This window comes from Cupressus sempervirens, chromosome 9 (genome assembly GCF_028749045.1).
Source record: "Cupressus sempervirens isolate cs-2001-9-10 chromosome 9, ASM2874904v1, whole genome shotgun sequence".
NCBI lineage: Eukaryota > Viridiplantae > Streptophyta > Pinopsida > Cupressales > Cupressaceae > Cupressus > Cupressus sempervirens.
The window spans coordinates 3,509,734-3,534,928 of NC_143126.1; the positions used below are offsets into that span (position 1 = coordinate 3,509,734).

Genomic DNA, 25,195 nt, shown 5'->3' on the forward strand with positions numbered 1-25,195 from the left:
TACCCAATCTTGAACAAACCACAGTTTTGCAATTAAATATCTTATCAAACCAGAAAATATTTCAATTCTTGACCTCACAGGTTGGCAAGATACACTGCTCTGATACCACTGTAATATCCCAAATGGATATTTTCTAAAACTTTCCTCACAATAAATTTTTAGAATGCAAACAAATAGCACATGCAATAGACTTCCAGATTTAGTCAACAAATGCTCATGTAGAAAACTTATGAAACTTTTGTTGTATTATAATGTTCAACAATACAAAACTATAACCAATAAATTAATATACATTGTTCAAAAATGTGTTATTGCATTATACATCAGCAATACAATAACAGACATCTAGTCCAATCGTAAATACAAAAAAACAGTCAATGGAATTATAAGAAAATGTAAGCACATGTGAGGCACATGAAATGACGTCTCCCACAAACAATGGATTCTCATCCACTGTTGTCCAGCTAGAAAGTTTTTGTCTTCAAAGATGGTTCTGAAAATGAAAGCAGCTTCCTTCCGAGTTTCTCCAAGACAAAACTGAAATTCAAATCATAAACCAAGCATACTGAAATGAACTCCTCCCCCTTCTTTAAGGACCCAACATGTGACTCTTGAGCTTCCTTCCTCTCCTTTCGTCTTTTCCCTTCTTTGTCACCTTTAAACACCCTTTATAATATTAAATTGACCCATTTTATTAATTAGCTTTAAGCTCTAATAAGTCAAATTTAATTTTTGTGAATTTAACTTTAAGATTCCTAGTGTCCCAAAATAGGGATATTACATATAGGATGCTCAATTGTTGATGTGGTCAAGTTTGTTGGAAGCATCTTAATCTGGAACATGAACTTGCATCATTAATCGCTCTGCAATGTAATGGAGGTTCTCTCTTGAAAAGAAAAATTGTTTCTTTTCATCTTTGTCTTTGTTTGCTTGCAATCGCTCTCTCATCTCATTGTAGGCTCCATTACGTGATGATTCTTGCATTGCTTCCCTCTTTCTTCTTTGCATGTCTGGGTTATGCATGTTGTCACTATTGAGTTTCCAGAAAAATTCATAATATGGTCTTTCAAGCATAGATGGGTCCATTTTAAGCTTTGATGTGCAAGTATGGCTTTTGGAATTTTTTCGTATAGAGTATAGTTGGAAACTTTTGGAACAACGAATAGATATATGCATCTAAGCTCAAAATATGTGCTTATATGGTGGAAAAACCAAAAAAAGGGTTTTTAGAGCTCAAAAGCACATGCAGACAGCAAGCTTTATGCCTAGGAAATGCATGGGAAATGGGTGGAAAGATGTATATTTATAATAAGATTTTGTGTTTTCATCATAAATAAACATGCATGTACATGCAAGCAACCACCATCATGAGTATCCAAGCCATGTGGCAGCAATATGCAAAGTATGATGGAGTGTATAAAAACATGAAAGTGGGGTTCTCAAATGCAAAAACACGTGATAAAAGAGCTCACTTTCTTTGATGGTCTCTTTCAAGAACAGGGTTTTCAATCCCGAATGCACATACAAGTAAGGTGAATTACATACATATGCAACTTCGAGAATTTAGACAGAAGATAGAATGAGCTCATAATATACAAAATAAATGCAAATCTGAAAACAAAATGAAGAGATTCACAAACAAAAATGAAAGAGCACATATATACAACTTTGCCCTATGAAATTTGTTAATGCATTATAGTGTCAATCGGATAAAGCCAATATCCATATATATATATATAAAAGATATTATTATTATGCAAACTTAATATCATATTTATTAAACAGAGGTATATATATTCACCATTGTAAACAAATATATAAATTAAAATTCATTTGAGGACCGATTGCATAATAATATAGTCTGTTTTATGACGACCGATTGCATAAAAATAAAGTCTGTTTTATGTTGACTGATGACAGATGATAGATGGCATTAACTTGAAGTTTGATTTAAATTTGCCACGGTGGTCCGTGACCCCATTGTGGCAGTCACAACCATGATGGGTCGTGACTCCATGATGGAGTCACAGACCATCATTACTTTTCAACCAACATATATGTGGTGATTGAGATCTGCAGACCAATTACAGTTTACAGCTTAAAGTACCAATAACCAGTTATTTAGTATTTTAATCACATACAATACAACAGCACAAAGTCAGAGTGGCTACCATTTACAGTATGAATGCACTTCCATTTATGTGAATCTACCGCATCTCCTTTATTCTCATCAAAGTACATTTTTTTATTTGAAGCCCTAGCAAGGTTAGATGATTGCCTAAGGAGTGTCTCTGGACCTGCAAGCAAAAATTTGAATGATTGTCAAACATTACAAATATCCAAAGCACTAAAATAAAGATATCCAAAGCAACTATATCTTACATCATTAACTTATGTGCAAAAGGAAACAAAATAGAGAGGAAATTTATTGCAATCAAGATTTTTTTTAAAGGATTTCATGTGAAACTCTTGTTACATTGTTGATTAGTCCTGGTGCTCATGACCTTCCATAAGATGACCATATGGTAAGCAACAATGATTAAACCTAAAAGTGTTACCAGATACACTCGTATGTAATAATACAAGGTAAGCATTCAACACATTTGACTTCAGAGGGCTGAAAGTGGTACTTCCTCTGTTGTATATAAGTTGGACTTTTGCAAAAGACAACTTTCAGTAAATCAAGGGAAATACTCTCAGCCGTCAACTTTGAATTCGATGCTCATGAGAAATTTCATAAAGTCCATAGAGTGCTTAAGCTTCAAGAAAGATTCAGATCTAAAATAAGTTGCACCCATACAATAATAATTTGCTAAATTACAAGATAAAAACTTGTCTTTTCAACAAATCAAGAAGTAATGCTTTTTCCTTTTTGTATATATTGTTTTGTCATCTGCATTTGTAATTTTGTTTTGTCAACAATCAAAATTTTCAAATAACACCTCACAGAAAATACCAAAGAAAAATCAATGAATGTTACTGATGGAAAATATAAAACATCAGCCATGTGCAACTTTGCATGCCAAGTATTTGGGAAAGTATGATATGAGACTTCTTTTCTATGTTGATGATCTCATTACAATTGCCAAGTCCCCTCAAGGATTACAAGAGCACTTATATGTCGTTAAGGACTTTTGCAAAGTGGTGGGAATGCAAATTAAACCCTAGCAAGACAAAGATCATGGTCTTTCCAACAAACAGAAAATAAAAACAGCTTAACTTCTATTTTGAAGGCCTATTCCAAAAGGCGGAGAACAAATACCTTGGGATTGATGACAACAGCGAACTCAACTAGATAATTTGCTTAAGAGAACTGAGGGACGTTGGTGTTGAATTTAAGATCACTGCAAAAAAGTGCCTCTATGGTATGTTTTTTTCAAAGGCAGCAATCTCTCTCTTATCTATATTGTGAATGAGACATGGAGAGACATGTCCCTTCATGGGACATATCTATTCATTAACATATACTCTTTTGATTAATATAATGAGGTATATATATATTTCTACAATAGTAATGTCTCATAGGTTTATTTGACTAGAGCTATCAAACATCAACACTCCCTCTTAGCTAGGGAGGATAAACACAAGATATAATATTACCTCAGTGTAAAATCAGGAATGGCAAGTTTTAAGGATATCTTTGATCAAAAGATATACACCATTTAGAAAACATCTCATGATATCCAAAGTAATGGCTTCCTAAATGTCAAGTCACATGGCATTCGCCAAGTATTCCAAGAAATGATATTAAGAGTAATGACCTCCTCAATGTCAAGTCACATGACACTCACCAAGTACTCTGAGTAATGGCCTCCTAAACATCAAGTTGGATGATACACCAAGTACTCTGGGTAATGGCCTCCTACACATCAAGTTGGATGGCATTCGCCAATTACTCAAAATGTTCATAAGGCATATGCAAATGTATACTCAATAATACTTACCATATGAACATGCATGGTTTGTTCAAAGAACTTAATCCACCATTCAAGATATAATCCATCATAATCTGCCTAGACATCATAAGTATCCATCATAATTAAAGATTAAGTTATTGCAAGCTCGTCACCTTCCGATAACTTCAATAGATACAAGTGATAATCATTTGGAAGTCGTCACTTCCTCATGATGTACACAAGGCCAAAATAGTCATGAGATAACACTCATGAATCATAGTCCTCTGACTACTAAAATTTCTTGATCACTGGGGAATCCATCTCGACATGGTCTACTCCCTCTGAATCAATACATCCAAGATCATCAAAATTTGATTGAAATATATCCTCTATCTGCTCCCTCTCTTTCCAAGAGTGCCTCTAACAAATGTACCAAGCTTTGTCTGAATCTGAAATCAATCTTCTTTTTTCCTTTTCTAAGGTTAATGGTTATATTTCATATTTCATTCTATCCAATAACAATATTATAACTCACAATAATACTAATAAACTATATTGTTTAACATGTTAAAAAAAAACTTATTATTAATTCATTCTTAATATGTGAATATTAATGTATATCATCACATACCTTTTCTAAGGTCAATGGTCAGTGTCATAATGTATAAGACCGATTAGGTCATCGTTACTTTCCAAAACCTTCTCAGTACACGAGTTCTATGCAATACTTGATTTCTTTATTTGGGATGGATTTGTAATTCATTCGCAATCTATTTGCCATGTAATCACATTTTATTATATATTTGAATGTCATCTCATATGGGTCGATCACTCTTTGAATACATTGTTTCCCGTAGTGATGATCGTACTGTCCTCTATGTCATGGTGGGTCAAATAAAAGGGGTCATCCCTATTGGACATGACCTGTCTTATTCCTATTTGTTCACAGGGGTCACCTCTATATGACATTACATGTCTTTATTCCACTATCATTTTCAACCCCTTATCCCTCTATGGCATCCACATTATTTTTGTTGCTAACCCCGAAGCCAACGCAAGCGGATAGGCTTCATTTTTTTTTGCTTTTCGCTCCTTATATCTCCCATAACTTATTTCGAGTGGCATTGACGGAGACAAGGAGGGGTGTCCTTAAGGGACAAGAATAATCAGTGGAGACTATGGTGGACATGGCCTAGCCCATTGAGTTTGATGTTGACTTTGATATGTAGGAGGATAAATTTGGATAGGCCCACCCTCATGAGGGTAGTTACTATACTCCATATGCCCAATGCTCCTTTTCACAATATGCCACCTTCTCATGCCTCCCCAACCTCCACCTTCATTTCTCTACATAGTAAGTCTCGCTTTTCTATTTGGAAGCAAAACTAACAAATGAGCCTTTTTTTCACCTCACTTCATCCGTAGTGTATTTATTTGCAAATAGACAATAAAGGGGAAGATTGGTGCACTTCCCTGAGGGAAGAAAAGGCTTAGAAACTACGGGTGAAACATGAATCAAGTGCCTACTTTTGGTCACTTGCATTTTGCCTGCCTACCTACCTAGTGTTTGTTAATCACCATTGTGGGAGTCTCATGGACTTCACTTTCTCCTTCAATTCACCTACTGTGAATGCCAACCTTGATTTTGAATCCTTTACTAGATTTCGTGATTATACAATATCTCCTTAGTTAAAACTATAACTTTTGATCATCATATAGATCTGACTGTGCAGATCGCATAGACATTATCTTGGTATATCACCTTATGATGGCCTATAAATACATTGCTCCTTGAATAGGCATGATCGGCGATTTCCTAGATTGTGTGTTAGCATTTACCTTAACTAATTTTAGTTATACTTGTTTGCTAAACATTATCTCCTTGGGCGTCAATTATGAGAATGCATTGTTTGGGCCGACCTAGATGAAGGGACATGCCCTTTGGTTAAGATATTTATACAAGGTGTGGTTGTAGTTAAAGGACACATAAGAAGAATAAATCTGCTCCTTTAAGCAATTCTGCCTATACGAATTATTGTAGAGATAAAACAAATTTCAGAACAGCATTTGATATTCTGATAACACCTCCTACATTCAAAAGATAAAGAAGATCATCTACAGCAAGGATAGAAGCTTTTATCTAAGTTTGATTTAATAACAGAATTTGTAGAAACCTTACAAGGTATTATCTAACTCTGATTTAATAACAGAATTTGTAGAAACTTTACATGGTATTAGAGCTCTAGTAGTCGAACCTAGACTCTGCAAATTAAATAATCAGACTTAATATATAGATATATAGCATCATTCTCCTATCTTCAAATGGCATACACAATCAAACCCGAGAACATGTTTGATGGGAAAGAACACTTTGATGCTTGGAAATTTAGAATCATGATGATTCTTGAAGAAAATGATGTAAAACAATTTGTTGATTCAACATCAAGACAACCTACTGTTGAACCTCATAAAACTATATGGAGTAAAGGAAACATGAAAGCCATACAGATCATATTAGATGGAGTGAAAAAAGAAATAGTACCCATGCTAAAAAAACATCAAACAACATTTGATATGATGAATGCATTATTAAATGCATATGAGGTTAACAATGCAACTAAACTTCTCACACTAAAAAGGCAACTAAATCATATACAAATAAAGAAGGGAGAATTGATGAATTCCTACTTCCTAAGGGTTGCCAATCTAAGAGATGAACTTGCAAGTATAGGAACCATCATTAATGAAACGGAACTAGCACTAATGGCTATAGATGGATTACCAGATTCATGGGAAACATTTGCACAAGGACCAAGTGCCAAAGACAAACTTCCTAACTTCAATAGACTTAAGGAAGATTGTCGTCAGGAAAAATCCAAAAAAATTAAGAAAGGGGGAAAGTTGAAAACTAAAGATGAAGAACTTCATGTTCTTAACACAAATTCCTATAAATGCAAGAACAAGCACTTCAAGAAGAAAAGGGATAATCAAAAGAATGACAAACCTAAGAAAGATCTATCCAAAATAAAATGCTTCAGATGCGAAAAATTTAGACACTACAGATCTAATTCCCCTGAGATTTCTAAACAACAAGTCAACTGTACAAACATTACAAGGGAAGTAGATAACTATAATCATGAGTATCGTGTATTGTATTCAGCACTATCAAATGACGTCTCAAGTAAGGCATGGGTGATTGATAGTGGATCATCCCGACATATTACAGGATAGAAAGAAGCACTAGACTCTATATCTAAAAAGGTCAATAGCTAAGTCACCACCAGTGATAATTCAGCACATTCCATCAAAGAAATTGAGAATTGTACCTTGAAACTAAAATCGAGTAGTTCTCTACATCTCAAAGGAGTACTCTATATACCAAGAATAAAAAGGAATCTGCTCTCGGTTACAGCACTTGAAGATGGACATAAGGTTGCATTCATGAACGGTAAAGTAATGACTTGGGCTAAGAAGTCCTCATTTAAGAAAGAAAAATTGACTAGTCAAAGAAACGGATACTTGTATGAATTAAATTCAGAACCTAGTCGACCCATTCAAGCCTTAATTCATGAAGTTGTTGATATAAACGAAATATGGCACAAAAGATTAGGACATCTAAATTTCAAAACCTTATCTTCTATGGAGAAGATGGTTATTGGTTTACCTAAGTTAAATAAAGAGCATTCAAGTATATGCAAAGGATGCACTCTAGGTAAGAACACCAAAAGTCCATTTCATGATAGCACTAGAAAAACTAACAATGTTTTGGAATTAATCCACTCATATTAATGTGGACCTATGTCTATTCCTTCTCTTGGAGGATTTTGGTACTATATACTTTTTATAGATGACTTCTCTAGAAAAACTTGGATTTATTTCTTAAAATGCAAAGAATCAGAACATCAATTTTACACCAATTTTACACCTGCATATCTCTAGATGATCAAAGAAAGATATAAATGACCTGAAACGACTCATTCATAAGATGCGCCAAGTCAACTAGGAGGTCAACAAATTATAGGGATCTCTCACCTACTGCAAGATTCATCTCCAAGCTTGTACTATCCCCTTACGGATATTTTCCCAAAAACCCGAGATATGTACTTGCAGATTGAAATCCAAATAGTAACCCAATATACAAAATAAATTCCAGAACCTTAATAGATTTATAACCAACAGATTTGAATTCAAGAAAACTCAGAAAAGTTCGTTTATTTCTTCCAATATTCAAAAATACATATATGCACTAGGAATTAACACAAATAACTACCAAATATGTCACTGTATTATACAACAGCAATACAGTAACACTCAACAATCCAAAAAAATCCAATCTTATAAACAAAAATAACAGTCAGATTGGAATTATAAATAAAACCTGTAAGAAGGCTAGGTTTGCGTCCAACCTTCAAACACTTCTCCAAGGGTTTGCATCCTAGAAAAAGAAACCAGCAACTGTTTCCAGTTCCTAGATTAATATTTGCTTGAATATTATAATCTTCATATATCTTCCCATGTAGAGTCTATTGTACCTTTATCCCCTTTTTCCAATAGGATGCATGCATCTTTAAGCAATGTGGGATAAACCTCCTTTTGTCCTTTAGTCACTTAAATGAACATAGTACTTTTTAAATAAAGTGACGAGTTAAATAGACCTTTAAAGTCACTTAGCCAGTAAGCCATAAAATCGTCAAGCATTAAAATAACTGACCAAATGAACTCGGATAAGCTCATGCAATAGCTCGTTGGAAAGCTCTCAGTGAGACGCTTCCAACCCAACACTGAGGTACCAAAAATACTGAGCTCTGATTACTTACTAAAAATAGTAAGCATTTGGACAACCTGCCAAAACTGCTCTGATGGATCTAGAATTGGAAACGTCTAGGCCAAATCTCGAACTGAACCCCGTAAAGAACCTTTTCGCCCCTGAAACCTAGGCGAAGTGAGCTTGCCACAAAGAATTATAATGTCCCAGAAAAAAGGGACATTACAAAGCCTCCCCTCTCAGAGATTGCTTGCCCTCAAACAATCCGCTCATACCTGTAGAAACCAAATGCCAGGATCCCATACTCGCCTCAAGAATGCGGTTTTACTCCTCGGTTGATGTACCCCAACATGCACCTTCCCAAACTCAGAATGGTGAAATAGTACAATAGGAATCAAGGTGTCAAATAACTAAATGCCAGGATCCCAAGTCTCACCATAAAGGGACACCAACTGCCATGTGCTGCTGCCCTGTGTGCCAATACCCTCAGCCAGGATGAAAGCCTCACTCCATGAGTGACCTTGTGAGTCTCTACTGTCAAGAGAAGATGGGAGCTCAACAATATACCAATATCCACTCCAAGATGATAGCAACCAAACTCTCCAACAAGCTCCTCGTTTAAAAGCAATACATAGGGATGCTCCACCTAGATCCCAAGTGAGAACTTGCGCGCTATCTGAAATACCACTGACCAGTTCCTGTAATATCTGCATCGATGACAATGACAGTTTCGGCCAATCTAACTCAATCACTATATCACCCAAGTGAAAACGAAGTAATCCTGATCTCTGGTATGTTAGAAAGCTGAAACACACGGATCATGATCATGTGTCTATGTAGCAACATAGCATAATCTGCCAGATGTAAGATACTAATAACACCTGGATCCCTGATCAACCAATACATCGTGTCAAACCTATCGCCCCCTGGATCCCAAAACAATCGAACCCCACATCCATTCGCTATATAGAGGTAAAAATACCTGGTAGCATCTATAACACATCTCTCTATAGCGCCCACTAAACTCCCATGGATGTGATAACTAACCAAACCATCATGCCAACTGACACCATAGTCGTCTTGTAACCATGTACCAATAAGAGAACTTTGTGACATAGAAGTAGCAAACCATGTTGGATACAGTATAACTGATAGCTTTCCCTGCAAGTAATCCCCCACAAACAGTTGAGTTGGATGCTTGCATCCACTAATCCCACCTTCCCAAGATGGTGTATACCCATCCCACAAAGGATGATATAATTATGGAACCAACCCATACCGATGCATCATCAAGTCTTCTGTGTGTGGGTCAAAAGAAAAATGATGAGCACTCCTCACTGTGTATTTGCGGTAAAATGCTCCCACCTCTATCAATGGCTCATCACTAAAAACACTTGAATCAAACAGCTGATCACTCTAACTCTGAAAATCAACAAGCTAGCATCCAAAATCAGCTACATGGAATGAAGTGACAGATTTGCTTCCAGGAGCTGGAAACAAATCAACATGAGAGCTATACTCCCAACTGGATGACAGTCTGTGAATGCCCTGTGTGGATGACAGAGTAGCGTCATGTACTACCACACAACTCTCAGGAGAATCCACCATTGTGACACGAGCTACTAGTAAATTGTCCTGTATCAACTGTCACAACACTAACCTCTAAAGATCTTGATACAACTAGTGGTTCTCTACTATTCTCCACCAAGGTACTCGTCCTCGCTGAAATATCTGTGATAGATGTAACCACATCCCTACTACAATCCATGGATATAAAATTCTTATCAACTGCCTCTGTATGTAACTGTACTATATCTGCATTTGATGGAGACTGTGCCAAACTCAACTCCTCTGTAAGCTTCTCAATCTGTAATTGTGACTTTTGAAGGGCCAACTGGGCACTCTGCAAAGAGTCCATAGTCAACTCAAGCTCATGAGTGAGCTTATCAACCTTCTCCTCATTTCCCTTCAATGCAACATAACAAATGCGATCCCACTCGAGAAGAAAATCTCTATCTGCAAGTAGTTGTAGGTAATTTTGTTTCATCATTCCAATTGCTTCTCGGAGTGCATATATCTCTGCAAGCGAAAAAACACTATCACCATGCTCATCTGTCAAAGGAGTACTCCAACCATAGGTGGCCAACATTTGACGAGCAACATCAAAATGCTTAACGGTTGTGGCAACCATCCTGTCATTAACCTTCAATTGGCTTGCTAAACGATGATCCCCTTGTAACGAAACAATTCCACACAAATCTTCCAATTTGTCATCCGCATTATGATATGAGGTTGAATCAATGTCACTCACCATATGATAAGCAGCATCGTGTATGCTATCATCCAGACACTCCTCAATATCTAGGGTTTTTTCGCTATGTACCTCATAGGATGGCTCAACTAATGATAGAAGCTGTTGATATAACAATATCTTCACACTCTTCCACTTCCAAGGTGGCTACGTGTCCATCCATATCATGATCTAGGGATTCATTGTCATCAAATGAATTTTCTAATTCGTTTTCTAAGGTCTGATTTTTGCCCTCCACTAACTACTAGGAATTCATCATAGAGGCTTCTAGATACTATAGGGACCTCTTGTTCCTCTTTCTCTTTGTTCTATGATGTAGTCCTCTTAACAATGGAAACCATACGTCATGCCACTTTGTCTAATTTTGTAGGGTCTGAAATCAATTCATTCATCCTTTTCTGATTTTCATTCAACCTTTTCAAACTTTGTTTAAGTTTCTCCATATTCTTGTTCCACTGCTTCTGGGTACTTGAAATAAACATGATTAACAAACTGATTCAATGTCTAGATCACTGTAATAAACTTCCCAGTTCTGTCTAACCTACACAAAAAGCATAAATGTTTTCCGTATGAATTTGGCCAAACACTTGGTGTACGTCCTTGCTGTGTATACTGTATTTTCTAGGATGTGTGATGTTTTGATTGAAATTGCAATATTCACTGCTAGAAGGAAAACATTAATAGAACACCACAACAGACCCGTATTGCTGGTGTACCTTCAAGAACGGTCATGAACAATTGCCCAAGCTCTGGAAATTAATAATCCCTACAGTTTCTGAACAACAAAATCCAAACTAATCTTGAAGTGTTTGGTCAAACAGTTGATGTGAAAGCTTGAGAGCCTATAATAATCTGCCCTTAAATTTTTATCATTAAAATGTTGAATGTACAGCCGAGAGGAATTTCGTCAAACAATTCTCATGCACTTAACAATACTCAAATTTATTTTCCCTGTAATCCTATAATGGGACCAACAACAAATACTCTACAAACTAACTTCTTATTTTCTGGATGGGTGGAACCTTGCAACTTCAAAACAAACCTGTCATTCCGTGTAGCAGCCAATATACATTTTCCAAGTCCAGCACATTAATATCTGTTATGATATCAAGCAGTTTTGCTCTTTGTTTTGTTCAACAACAATCAACAATCTCCCAGAAATACAACTTGTTTCTGAAATAATGGCTAGGTAACTTCAAAGCAATATTGTAAATGAATGCTCAAGAGAAACAAATTTTCAGGACCTCTCCCTCTATAGTACGGTAGGTATCCAGAATTTCAACTTGTTCAAATATTTCAATCACCAACAATTCAACCTGAGTAAAAGTAATTCATTGCTATCTTAGCAAATGCCTTTAGATGGTGAAGCTTATTTAACTATATTTATATCGAAATAATGGCAAATACCTTCTCGCTGCCAAAATTTCAATATGAAGTATGATCTGAAAACGAACAATTTGAAATATGGGATACAGACATTTGAATGTTGAAATGAACTTCCCACCTATGTTATGAATTGCTAATTAAAATTGTTGAGATCTTACAAGGCAATTTAACTTTCAAGATTCGGTGGTAATCCGCTACTACAATTTCTGCATTAAAAAATTACTAACTGTTGCTTGATTGCCCAAAACGGTATAAATCCCACTTCCCATCAATGTGTATATTACCAATCAACGGCAGATGTAGCTCCTCCAAGATGACCCGAAATGTAGAAATCCGCTCAAGATTTGTGACATCCAGGGAATTCTTCTTTCTGCTCATACCTTACTTCCACCGGCCACTACCGGAAATGGCGTCAAATAGCTCCTAACCCAACACGTTTGCTCTTCCCTACCGATCTGCTATGGATATAATGAAGGTAATGAATCCCATGCATGACTCCCAACTAGTCCCGCAATGACTACAACTCTGCATAACCCGACGTCAACCTGTGCAATGGACGTGGAGAGAGACCAAACGCAAGTTCAACAGACTTGCCCTCTGACTGAAAACAAACCTGCGTGGATATGCTATGGTCGTGAGAGGAATTCGTGCTAATTTGTGGCCGCACAGCTAAACCTAGCGCCAGTAAATACTGCCCGACTCCAGAAGAATACGACCCGACTCCATTCTCTCATTACTTGACAGCTCCTAACATTCATTAGATTCCTTACATACTAGAAATACCTGTTTGCCCGTGAAAAACAATGATGTCCGCTACCAGACTTCATGGTTGGAAATGCAATACCACCTCCATCCACAATGCTATCAGTGATAATGATGTTGTGGTAACCTTACACCCTAGGCGCGATTGTTGGCTTCCTTCCTACTATCGTGATCATGAACTACAAAATCCTCCTACTGTTAAGAACTCTTGTGAACCAGAGAGCGACGCCCAGCCAAATACTTCTCCCTCTTGTTTCCTATACCCAAAGATTACTGCATTTTTTTCTCACATGGACTCTTACCGTAAATGCAAAAATGTTGCACCAACCTGAAATACCCAAAACCTTTGAATGATGATTTTTTATTTTTTATTTTTATAGGCGCCAAAAAAGAAGACTGGGGCTGATTTGTTGGATTGAAGAATACCCGTGCCAGCTATAAGGATTTCGTAGCTGCTGCCAAGCAATACGTTTGAACGCTGCTGCAGACTACAAACACAGCTTTGTAATAAATGCAGACTGTCAATTTAGGGAGCTTGCAGCAGTGCCAATACCAGCCACCATTTCCACACTTCTAACACTGCCCAGCAATGAAATCACAGCCTGTAAATGGTGTCTCTCAGTGACACCCTTTAACTAGAAATTCACAAAATTAAATCCACAGACTTTGCAGAATATGTTAGCATTTCACAATGACGCCTGCTTTGCCTTCAACCAATAATATTTCAACGACTACACATTTTCTTTTAGAAGTTACTAATTTGTAGAAACTCGCTTCGTCCTCAATGATATAGCAAAACAATTATTTCCTTGTTTCTACCAAATAAGAATTTCCAGAACTGCAAATACCTTGAGTTGTGTTACTCATGCAATATCATAGGTTGGCAAGAAAACCAACTCTGATACCAATGTACTATCCCCTTACAGATATTTTCCCAAAAACCCAAGATATGTACTTGCAGATTGAAATCCGAACAGTAACCCAATATGCAATATAAATTCCAGTACCTTAATAGATTTATAACCAACAGATTTGAATTCAAGAAAACTCAAAAAAGTTCGTTTATTTCTTCCAATATTCAGAAATACATATATGCACTAGGAATTAACACAAATAACTATCAAATATGTCACTGTATTATACAACAGCAATACAGTAACACTCAACAATCCAAAAAATCCCAATCTTATAAACAAAAATAACAATCAGATTGGAATTATAAATAAAACCTGTAAGAAGGCTAGGTTTGCATCCAACCTTCAAACGCTTCTCCAACGGTTTGCGTCCTAGAAGAAGAAACCATCAACTATTTCCAATTCCCAGATTAATATTTGCTTGAATATTATAATCTTCATATATCTTCCCATGTAGAGTCTGTTGTACCTTTATCCCCTTTTTCCAATAGAATGCACGCATCTTTAAGCAATGTGGTATAAACCTCCTTTTGTCCTTTAGTCACTTAAATGAAATTAGTACTTTTTAAATAAAGTGACGAGTTAAATAAACCTTTAAAGTCACTTAGCTAGTAAGCCATAAAATCATCAGGCATTAAAATAACTGACCAAACGAACTCGGATAAGCTCGTGCAATAGCTCGTTGGAAAAGCTCTCGGTGAGACGCTTCCAACCCAACACTGAGGTACCAAAAATACTGAGCTCTGATTACTTACTAAAAATAGTAAGCATTTGGACAACCTGCCAAAACTGCTTCGATGGATCTGGAATTAGAAATGTCTAGGCCAAATCTCGAACTGAACCCCGTAAAGAACCTTTTCGCCCCCGAAACCTAGACGAAGTGAGCTTGCCACAAAGAATTATAATATCCTAGAAAAAGGGGACATTACAAAGCCAAAGTTTCCATGGAACCATTATGACAAAAATCTGAGATGCAGTACGCAATAGCTATTGAAAATTTCAAGAGGATGAAGAGTAATCTTATCTCTTAAATGATAAGTGATGCTAGCAAAGAAAATTTTATCATTTACTTACAACACTTCTAATTCATATGTACAGTTTTTCATATAAGAACCAGTGACAGCATACTGTTCTTTAACTAATGTTAAAATCTCCCTTGATACATAGATCTTTCCCTTTTAACTCAGCATACAGTATTTGATTGATTACATTAAAAATATTTATATTAAACTTTTATAATATGATCATTACTTACAGCATACACATTAATTTTTTTAAAGCATTATTTTGCCAAACAGAACCCGGTACTTTCCTGCATTAACAATTACAAAATCTACCTGCAAACCCTTTATGCAAGCTTATATAGTATATACACATGTCAAAGAGCTCAAACCTAATCTTTGTGACACTTTATTAGAAAATTATCTCAAGGTTGTTTCAAAAAATCTTAAAATTGTATGCAAACTTACCTTTTCCAATGGTAATAAGCTTTCTTACTCCATGTGCATAACGCCTAAAACGGGGCCGATGACCATCAAGAGTGAACCTTGAAGTAAGACAGTACCAGAAGAAAAGGATGAGAATGCACCTATAATTGTAGCATTAAAATCTAAAATTTGAACATAAAAAGAATATTTTTTGAAATTCAAATGTTAATAAACTTAACAAAGGCAATTCTCAATCTTATTTCCACAATAGAGGCATACTCGTCTTCATTATTCAATATTTTGCGGGTGCTAGATCTTCTCAAATCAGATGCAACCTGCATACAAGATACTGTGTCAGATCTTAACATCCCAGAAATGAACTCTTCAATGGCTTCAAAGGAGTAGAATGAAATTGATTCTATAACAAGTACAACCAATCCATACATATACAATCTTTAAATCATGCAGCATGCCCTTCCTGCTATGATACAAACTCCTGAGACCTCAAACTAAACCAATTTATAAGCAAAAATAACTCCCACGAAAATCATAAGAGTTGTTGGGCACATCAAGTGTGTCAGTAGGTTCATTTTTATAAGCAAGTATCCATATGTACCATAGTCTGCTCTTCAAAGCAATACCCTCCTAGATAAAAAGTCATGAAATACTGTTTGGACTAAGATGGATACAAGAAAACCTGATCTTGGTTAATCATGTCTTTTTAGTGCCTGCTGAGCTTAACTTCGTTTATGTGCCATTCTCACGAACACTCAGCCAATGATTTCGTTCATTATGTGTTTGAAAGGCAGCCAATCAAGCGTTGCAACTGATACAGTCATACCTTTGTATATAATATAAACTAGAAGTTTGGAATCTTCTTGTGCAAATAATTTCACCGACAAGAATAGACAGATCACTTTTGAGAAGTCTGTTTGTACAAGAGATTTGATCTCATCCTGCAAACCTATTCTCTACATTTTACAACACTTTTATGTTTGTAATGGTACATACAATATTAGAGCAAATGTACTGTTTCTTAACCCACTCTACTATAAAAATTGCATGTTTGTGATCCTATATTGCACCATCTATTGGTCATTTCTACCATGCTAATGGTTTATCCCTGCTTACAATGCATGCATGGTATGTTGCAGAGACCTACAATGCCAAACGGAGTCTGAAGAAGCGATGTGAGACATTCTTATAATAATCACATTGTCTACCACATGGACAGTTCTTTGTCATATAATCATTATCATAAGGATCTTTTCAATTAGCAAATAACTGCATCATTCTACTTCAATTTGAAGTGCTGAAAACCTTACATAAACTATGAAATATTATCCAACAGCAATTCAAAGGGATGGGGACTATTTGTAATAATAAACCGTAATCATGATACAAAATGGAGTGGTTACTACAATATCCTGCCCTTTGCAATATCTGTTTCTGTATTTAAATGATCAACATCCATTTAATCAATCCCTTCAGCCCATTGGAAATCCAACATTATATGCCATTCCTAAGTTAATTTCAACCAAAACACCATCAAGGTTGGTCTGTTGAATATCAAAATCTTCAGGATCAAGATAAACATCAGAAATTCACTCAGAATCTTGATGAATTTCATAAATGATGATTGGCTAATCTTATCAATGGTACCTAATTTTTTCCATACATTTTATAGCTATGATCGCAAGTATTTCAAAACCCTAACCTTGAACATTTGTAGCTTTAGATATACGCTATGGCAATGAACATCAAATCATTCATTCTTTGCTATGATTGCAAGTATTTCAAAACCCAAACCTTGAACATTTTTAGCTTTAGATATACGCTATGGCAATGAACATAAAATCATTCATTCTTTGTTGTAATAGGCAGTTGTATTCGTTGGAATGTATATGTTCATAAACACTCCAAGAACACTTGCAAACAAATGAACTGTATAGCTGGCTCAAAACATTCCTCACATCCATATATGACTTTTTGCATATTGGCTAAAATAATTCCACCATTACACTGTAAAACAAAAATTATTTTAAGATAATATGATGTAGGATATGTTAGAAACTAGAATTTAATGTACATGTTCACATTTAAGATAGATTCTCAAACGTTTATAGTTTACCTGGTTTTAAAGTCTTCTTATGTTGTACATTGGCAGCTCTGCCATAAATTCAAGCCTTTTAAAACGTAGTAAAGATTTTCTCCACACACATGAATAGGCTTGGGTAAACCCAATATCATCATCTTTGCATGAGTAGTTATAGAATAACATCACATTCAGATAGAATACAACGGTGTGAAAAGAGCAGAGCATTTCTTGAACCAATCTCTTATTGATTATGTCCCATAATGGCATGTATATATCCCTACCATTTTCCATCATACACCCCCCCCCCCCAATCTACTCCTTGGCCCTATACATGACCTCATACATACAAGTCATGGGGTATTTTTCCCCATCCACTAGCCTCCTAAATTTTACTAAAAGCTCTAAAAATTCTACAATTTGTTCAACTAAATCAGAAAAACTTGTAAAAAAAAAATCCATTTGATTAGTGAAGCCAAATGCCATCCACCCATTTGAAATGTGGTAGTACATTTGCTTCCAAATTCATTTTCTATAGGCGAAGAGTTTGCAATGCAAGGAAGCGCATAACAATCTTATCAACTTTGCTTGAACTAACTTTGTGCCCTCTATGAAAAAACACATCATATGCAAGACTGTCATATCCCCTTCTCCGAACTGGTGTTATGGCGCCAGGTTAATCTATCTCCACATCCAGATAGATTAACGGCATTAACTATCAGGATGCCTACCAATCACATCAAAGATTTTATCATAAGTACATCAGTTATATTATTGAAGTGTGCAGATAAAGTCACTTTATGTTATAAAGTCATTTACTTTATAAAGTGACTTAAGTGACTACAGGACGAAATTGTTGTTTTAACCCACATCCTTTATTTCAACTTCTTCCCCTCACTTCGAGGTTATAAATAAAGGGACCTTGCCTCGGGATTAACACACAAGAATTTATGAAGTTAATATATTGACATGTTCTGGTTGCTTTAATGTGACTAGTCAGAATCTCGAGGACGAAAACCCTTGAGACATTAGGAGCTGGACATAGCCCCAATCTTCTTATTGGAGTCTATATCTAATCATTCAAAAGGTTGTTGGATATCCATGATTTCTAGTGAGTTATCAAGTTGGCAATGAAGTTTGGGTATACACAGGTTGGTACAGCATTCTGGATTTTTATAGCATTTACAATTGTGGAGCTCATGTGAGAGATTCTCAGTATATCATTTGGGCATAGGAAATAGGAGAGAGACGTCTCTGAGAAAGGGCGTCATTCACATCTGCAGATAGTTTAGAGTCATTAACGGCAGGAGGAAGACATGTATTTCCTTAGTACAGTCGTCTCTGCAAATACCATCACTCCCAGCCATGGTTTGTTATTTGGTGGTCACTCACATAACAGCAAGAAGGAAAGCCAGTCGTCGCAGCTAGAGAACAAGTTCAGACTGAAGTATGGCGTCAGTTCTTTCTGAGTATATTGTGGATGGTAGTGGTCTCACGTTTTCCAGCAGTGAGCCGTAATACATTGAGACTTCATTCTCCATCAACAGGCAGATGTTTTCCAGTACATAGGAAGTATTAATGAAGTGAAGGGAAGTTGACTGATTAGAAGGAGCTGAAGAATAGGTGACACGAGTTCCTGCAACTTCAGTGAGCTTTTTGGCATACACCAGGGGTACGGTTTGTATCTATCAGTACTCTTATCTCAGCTTATATCTGACATTATGTTAAACTGAACTGTATTCTTCCAGACTGTAGTTCAAGAGCTATTAATTCTGAATCTAGGTATAGTCTCTTACTGAAATCTGATGTTATCTATTCTAATACCGAAATTGCGGAATCATCACTGTTAATGCTATAGTAAATGTTTCTTGATACTAGATTAAGGTTCAGTAAAAGATTTTGTTAGTGCTTTGCATTTGTCCGAGACTTTGGTTACACTGTAAGTGTTTGACGAAATTCCACCAGCCTAGTATTTGATTATTGTTTCATTTCCAGTAGAGATTCTTACAGTGGTATCAAAACCACAAGACCTGCCATCTTGTGGGAAAAAAACAGAACAGTTGCAGACCATCTTTATCCAAAAATGACAGCCGAGAATGAGTAAAAGGCAATATAAATTCAGTCATCTACAGCCGGAACAAGCAGGTTCTTCAGATCACTTTGAGATTGAAGATAGTTTTTCAATGGATGAGGAAATGATATTTGGAATAGGTGAACAAACTGATTTTTCTAAACAAGTTGGTCATTCAAAACAAGCGGAACAAGTAAACAACATTCAAATGGCACATAATGAAACTGAATAGGACAGGGAAGTTCGGGAAACACTGCAGGCTATTAGAGATGGGCAAAATAACATAGTTGATGCACTTCGGCAACTTGCCATTAATATGCAGCAGCTAGCTCCTGCTAATAGGAGGACCCCGAGCCAACATAGTGGGGGACATAGTGTGGCTGGGTCACCTCGAGTAGGTAGAGCTCCCACAAGTAACACTGGCAGGCCTTTAATGCCAGTGTTTAATGCAAAGGAAGAGGTAGTACCACCACCAGCCCGAATGTACTACCGGACAATGTAATGGCAACATATGATGAATGGGATTTGTTTCTCGATCACATCAAACAACACATGAACTTTATCCAATATCTTAATCAGAAGAGGGAGGCTCATGGGCTTCAGCAGGATAGGAGACCTAGAGCACCAAACAGGGATCTAAAACATGCTATGAACAAGTTAACTCTTCCTACCTTTGATGGCAGCAATAACACATCAGCTAGAGCTTGGATTCACAAGCTTGATACCTATTTGACACTTAAACCCATGGCCGAGGCGGAAGCCATCAGATTTGCCACAATGCACCTTGAGGGAGCAACATATGATTGCTAGCATCACGATTTAGTCACCCAAGATCATGGCCTTATCACTTCATACAAGACTTTCAGCTCCAAGCTGATTACTCGTTTTGACAGGAAAGATATTGAAGTTTATTACAAAGATTTGGCTCAATTACAGCAGAGTGGGTCTTTGGATAACTTCATTGATGAGTTCCAGCGTATATCTGTGATGATGTCTGATATGACAAAGCAGTGCAAGGTGATGTTATTCACAAAAGGATTACAGGACAGATTTAGGGGTTTGGTTAAGGTTCTTAAACCAAACACCTTAGATGACGCGATTAAGATACCCCATGATTTGGATTCACCTTCTTCACTATTGCAGCCTCCGAAGAAAACATATAGAGGGTCTACATCATCCCAAGGGAACAAAAACCAACAAAAACCAGATCCTCCTAGATTGGATTTTGAGACATGTAATGAACTTAGAAGGAAGAAATTATGCTTCACATGCAAGGAACCTTGTACTCTCGATCACAGATGCCTTGGTCAAGGCAAGATTCACTATGTTGAGGTCCTTTCAAAGGATGAAGGAGAGCAACAGGAGGGTAATGAAGTTGAGGACAGTGATAGGAAGAAGATGAGGAGCAGCCCCTTAAAAATAAAAAGACGAAAACCACTACTGAACAACTGCCAATTATAGCCACCCTTTCTAGTGATCCAGCGTGTCATCCTTTCAAAGTGAAGGGTGTTGTTAGGGGTCAGCACATTGTTTGTCTTTTGGATGCAGGAGCATCCCATAATTTTATCAGCTCAGGGATGGTATCTAAGAGAGGATTGCAGACAGTCGGCATACCCGAGTTTGAAGTGAAGGTAGCAAGTGTTGAGGTTTTGGGTTGCACTGAGAAAGTACCTAGTCTTCAGATACAATTTGATGACTACCTTATAGAGACAAATTTTTATGTTGTTGATTTGGATGGGTTGGATGCCATTTTGGGTAGACAGTGGTTAAGGACTCTTCGCAGGTATACATTTGATCACGAGACTATGCAGTTGGAATTCTCACAAGGTGATCGATGGGTTGTCCTAAAAGCCATACCAGATAGTGGACCCAAGGTGATAACAGCTCATAGGATGGAAGCCATATTGAGGCACGATGATATTGAATGGATGACACTGTTTCATCTCTTCTAAGGAGACACAGGATACAGGGCAGCAATACCACTATGACATCCAAATAGTGCTAGATAAGCACAAGAGGGTTTTTGAGGATTTACCCTCAGGTATTCCACCAGACAAAGAGTTTGAGTATATTATTGAGCTAGAGGAGGGCGCCAAACCCGTCATTACCACTCCTTATCGTCATCCCAGGCATTACAAGGAAGAAATAGAGAAGACGATTCAGGAACTTCTAGATATGGGTCACATCAGACCCAGTTCCAACCCTTTTGCCTCTTCAGTGGTGTTGGTTAAGAAGAAGGATGGCACCCTTTGGATGTGTATTAACTACCGTGCCCTTAACAAGAGGACCATCAAAAACAAGTATTTGATTCCCCGCATTAACGAGTTACTGGATGAGCTTCATGGAGCTGTTTGTTTCTTGAAAATAGATCTTCGATCAGGATACCACCACATACGAGTCCAAGAGGAGGATGTACATAAGACAGCTTTCAGATGCCACTACGGACACTTTGGTGATGCCATTTGGGCTCACTAATGTACCAACCACTTTTCAGTCATGCATGAACCATATCTACAAAAAACAACTACGAAAGAGTGTGTTGGTTTTCTTTGATGACATATTATTTTTAGCAGGACTTGGGAGGAACGTTTGCAGCATCTAGATGAGATCCTTAGCCTCATGGAAGAACACTTTTTATTTGCAAAGGAGTCTAAGTGCGAATTTGGGTTAACCGAGATTCTCTATCTGGGTCATGTGATTGGTGTAGAGGGAGTTAAGGTACATCAGGAAAAGATACAGGCAATCCTGGATTGGGTACCACTTAGAGATGTATCTAAGTTGCAAGGCTTCTTTGGCCTTTGTTTTTACTACAGGCAATTTGCCAAAAGTTTTTCCCGGGTAGCAGCACCCCTTACCGATCTGACACGGAAAGGGGCATTTAGATGGACAAAGGGATCAGAGGCAATCTTTGATAGACTAAAACAAGTGATGAGCACATGTCCAATACTAGCACTTCCGAATTTTTCTAAACCCTTCATTTTGAAGTGTGACGCTTAAGGAAGTGGTATTGGGGCGGTTTTGATGCAGGATCGTCATCCCATAGCTTTTGAAAGCAGAAAACTTAAGGGCAGCGAACTACTATATTCTACATATGATAAGGAAATGATGGCCATAATGCATGCCTTAGCCAAGTTTAGGCAATACTTGGTAGGGAGTAAATTTACAGTGAGGACTGATCATAATAGTTTACGTTACTTCCTGAAACAAAAGGAGTTGAATGAAAGATAGCAGAAATGGGTCAGCAAGATCCAAGCATATGATTTTGACATTGAATATGTCAAAGGAAAAAATAATATAGTTGCTAATGCACTTTCTCAAAGACCCCCAATGGTAGAGTGTTGTACCATTTCCAAGATTTCAGCAAATTGAAGATCCCAGCTGTTAGTGGAGTATTCCAAAAATACTCACACATGTCAGATTATGGATGTTATACTTCAAGATGATCGGTAAAAGGTAATGAAAGATATTATATATTATAAGAATAGAATCTACCTAGTACCTGAATCTAAACTTAAAGGGGATATTATGCACACTTCACATGATGCACCTTCAACAGGACATCCAGGGTTTTTAAAAACCTACAAGCAAATTAGAGAGAGATTCTCGTGGAAGGGGCTAAAGAATGATGTTTTACAGCATGTTAGAGAGTGCCAGACTTGTCAGCAAAACAAGTTAGAGAAGGGCTTTCCCGAAGGTTTACTTCAGCCTCTCCCTATTCCAGTTCAGAGATGGGAGAGTATCTCCATGGATTTTATCACAGGGTTGCCGAGGGTCCGGGGCAGACATTGCATTTTTGTGGTGGTAGACAGATTGACCAAGTTCGCGCACCTTTTTGCTATTGTTGCGGACTGGTCAGCCTCTCAAGTGGCCGAGTTGTTCTTTCGAGAGATTTTTCATCTCCATGGATTACCCAAGACTATTGTGAGTGATAGGGACAGCAGGTTTCTCAGCACCTTTTAGTAGGAGATTTTTAGATTGACAAGTACATAGTTGACTCCCAGTACTAGGTATCACCCACAAACAGATGGTCAACTGAGATAGTGAATAAATGGGTAGACGGGTATCTGAGAAACTATATTGCAGGTCAGCAAAGAGCTTGGGTCAAGTGGTTGCATTTGGGGGAGCATTGCTATAACTCCACATATCATATGTCTATTCGGATGACTCCCTCCCATGCTCTTTATGGTTACGAACCTCTATCTTTCATTGATTTGGCTTTACACAAGAGCAGGGCTCCCTTAGCCAAAGATTGGGTTCAGGATCAGCAGGATATTCTCAAATCCCTTAGGGATAATATTCAGCAGGCGCAGAACCATCAGAAGCTATATGTTGATCGGCATTGTTTAGAGAGGAGTTTCAAGATAGGTGATCAGGTTTATCTTCGTCTACAGCCATATAGACAGAGCTCCTTAAAGAAAAGTGGGTCAGAAAAGCTTAAACCCAGATTTTATGGACCCTATTGCATCACCAGGAGAGTTGGTGAGGTTTCTTATGAGTTAGATTTGTCGGGTGACAACCAAATCCACAACGTATTTCATGTCTCATCTCAAGAAGGCCATTGGCCAACAAATTGTTCCTTCAGAGAGTTTGTTGCCGCTTGATGAGGAGGGTAAGCTTGTTCTAGAGCCAACTGAGTTGATTGAGATCAGGGAAAGGAAGCTATGAAACAGATCTATTAGAGAGTATCTAGTTTGTTGGAGAGACTTACTGTATGAAGACGCCACTTGGGAAGGTAAGTCTATTTTGCAGCACCTAGCATTGAGATTGCTTGAGGGCAAGCAATCCTGGGAAGGGAGGACTGTCATGTACCCTTCTCCACACTAGTGTTATGGCGCCAGGTTAATCTATCTCCACATCCGGATAGATTAACACCATTAACTATCAGGATGCCTACCAGTCACATCAAAGATTTTATCCTAAGTACATCCGTTATATTATTAAAGTGTGCAGATAAAGTCACTTTATGTTATAAAGTCATTTACTTTATAAAGTGACTTAAGTGACTACAGGACGAAATTGTTGTTTTATCCCACATCCCTTATTTCAACGTCTTTCCCTCACTTTGAGGTTATAAATAAAGGGACCTTGCCTTGGGACTAACACACAAGAATTTATGAAGTTAATATATTGACACGTTCTGGTTGCTTGAATGTGACTAGTCAGAATCTCGAGGACGAAAACCCTTGAGACGTTAGGAGCTGGATGTAGCCCCAATCTTCCTATTGGAGTCTATATCAGATCATTCAAAAGGTTGTTGGATATCCACAATTTCTAGTGAGTTATCAAGTTGGCAATAAAGTTTAGGTATACACACGTTGGTACGACATTCTAGATTTTTATAGCATTTACAGTTGTGGAGCTCACATGAGAGATTCTCAGTATATCATTGGGGCATAGGAAATAGGAGAGAGACGACTCTGAGAAAGGGCGTCATTCACATCTGCAAATAGTCTAGAGTCATTAACGGCAGGAGGAAGACGTGTATTTCCTTAGTATAGTCGTCTCTACAAATACCATCACTCCCAGCCGTGGTTTGTTATTTGGTGGTCACTCACGTAACAGCAAGAA

General features: G+C 37.3%; 1 protein-coding gene across 2 annotated transcripts in view; it reads right to left on the reverse strand.

Moving 5' to 3' along the window:
* Window positions 1-25,195, reverse strand: part of LOC149537333 (ENHANCED DISEASE RESISTANCE protein (DUF1336)) — a 410,405-nt gene that overhangs the window by 356,348 nt on the left and 28,862 nt on the right. For both annotated transcript variants that reach the window (XM_089802846.1, XM_089802847.1), the window contains exons 5-7: window positions 15,741-15,796; window positions 15,504-15,580; window positions 2,172-2,297 (exon numbers count right to left, since the gene is read on the reverse strand). In XM_089802846.1, the coding sequence (XP_089658972.1) occupies window positions 2,172-2,297; window positions 15,504-15,580; window positions 15,741-15,796 (259 nt within the window). The remainder of the gene's footprint in view (window positions 1-2,171; window positions 2,298-15,503; window positions 15,581-15,740; window positions 15,797-25,195) is intronic.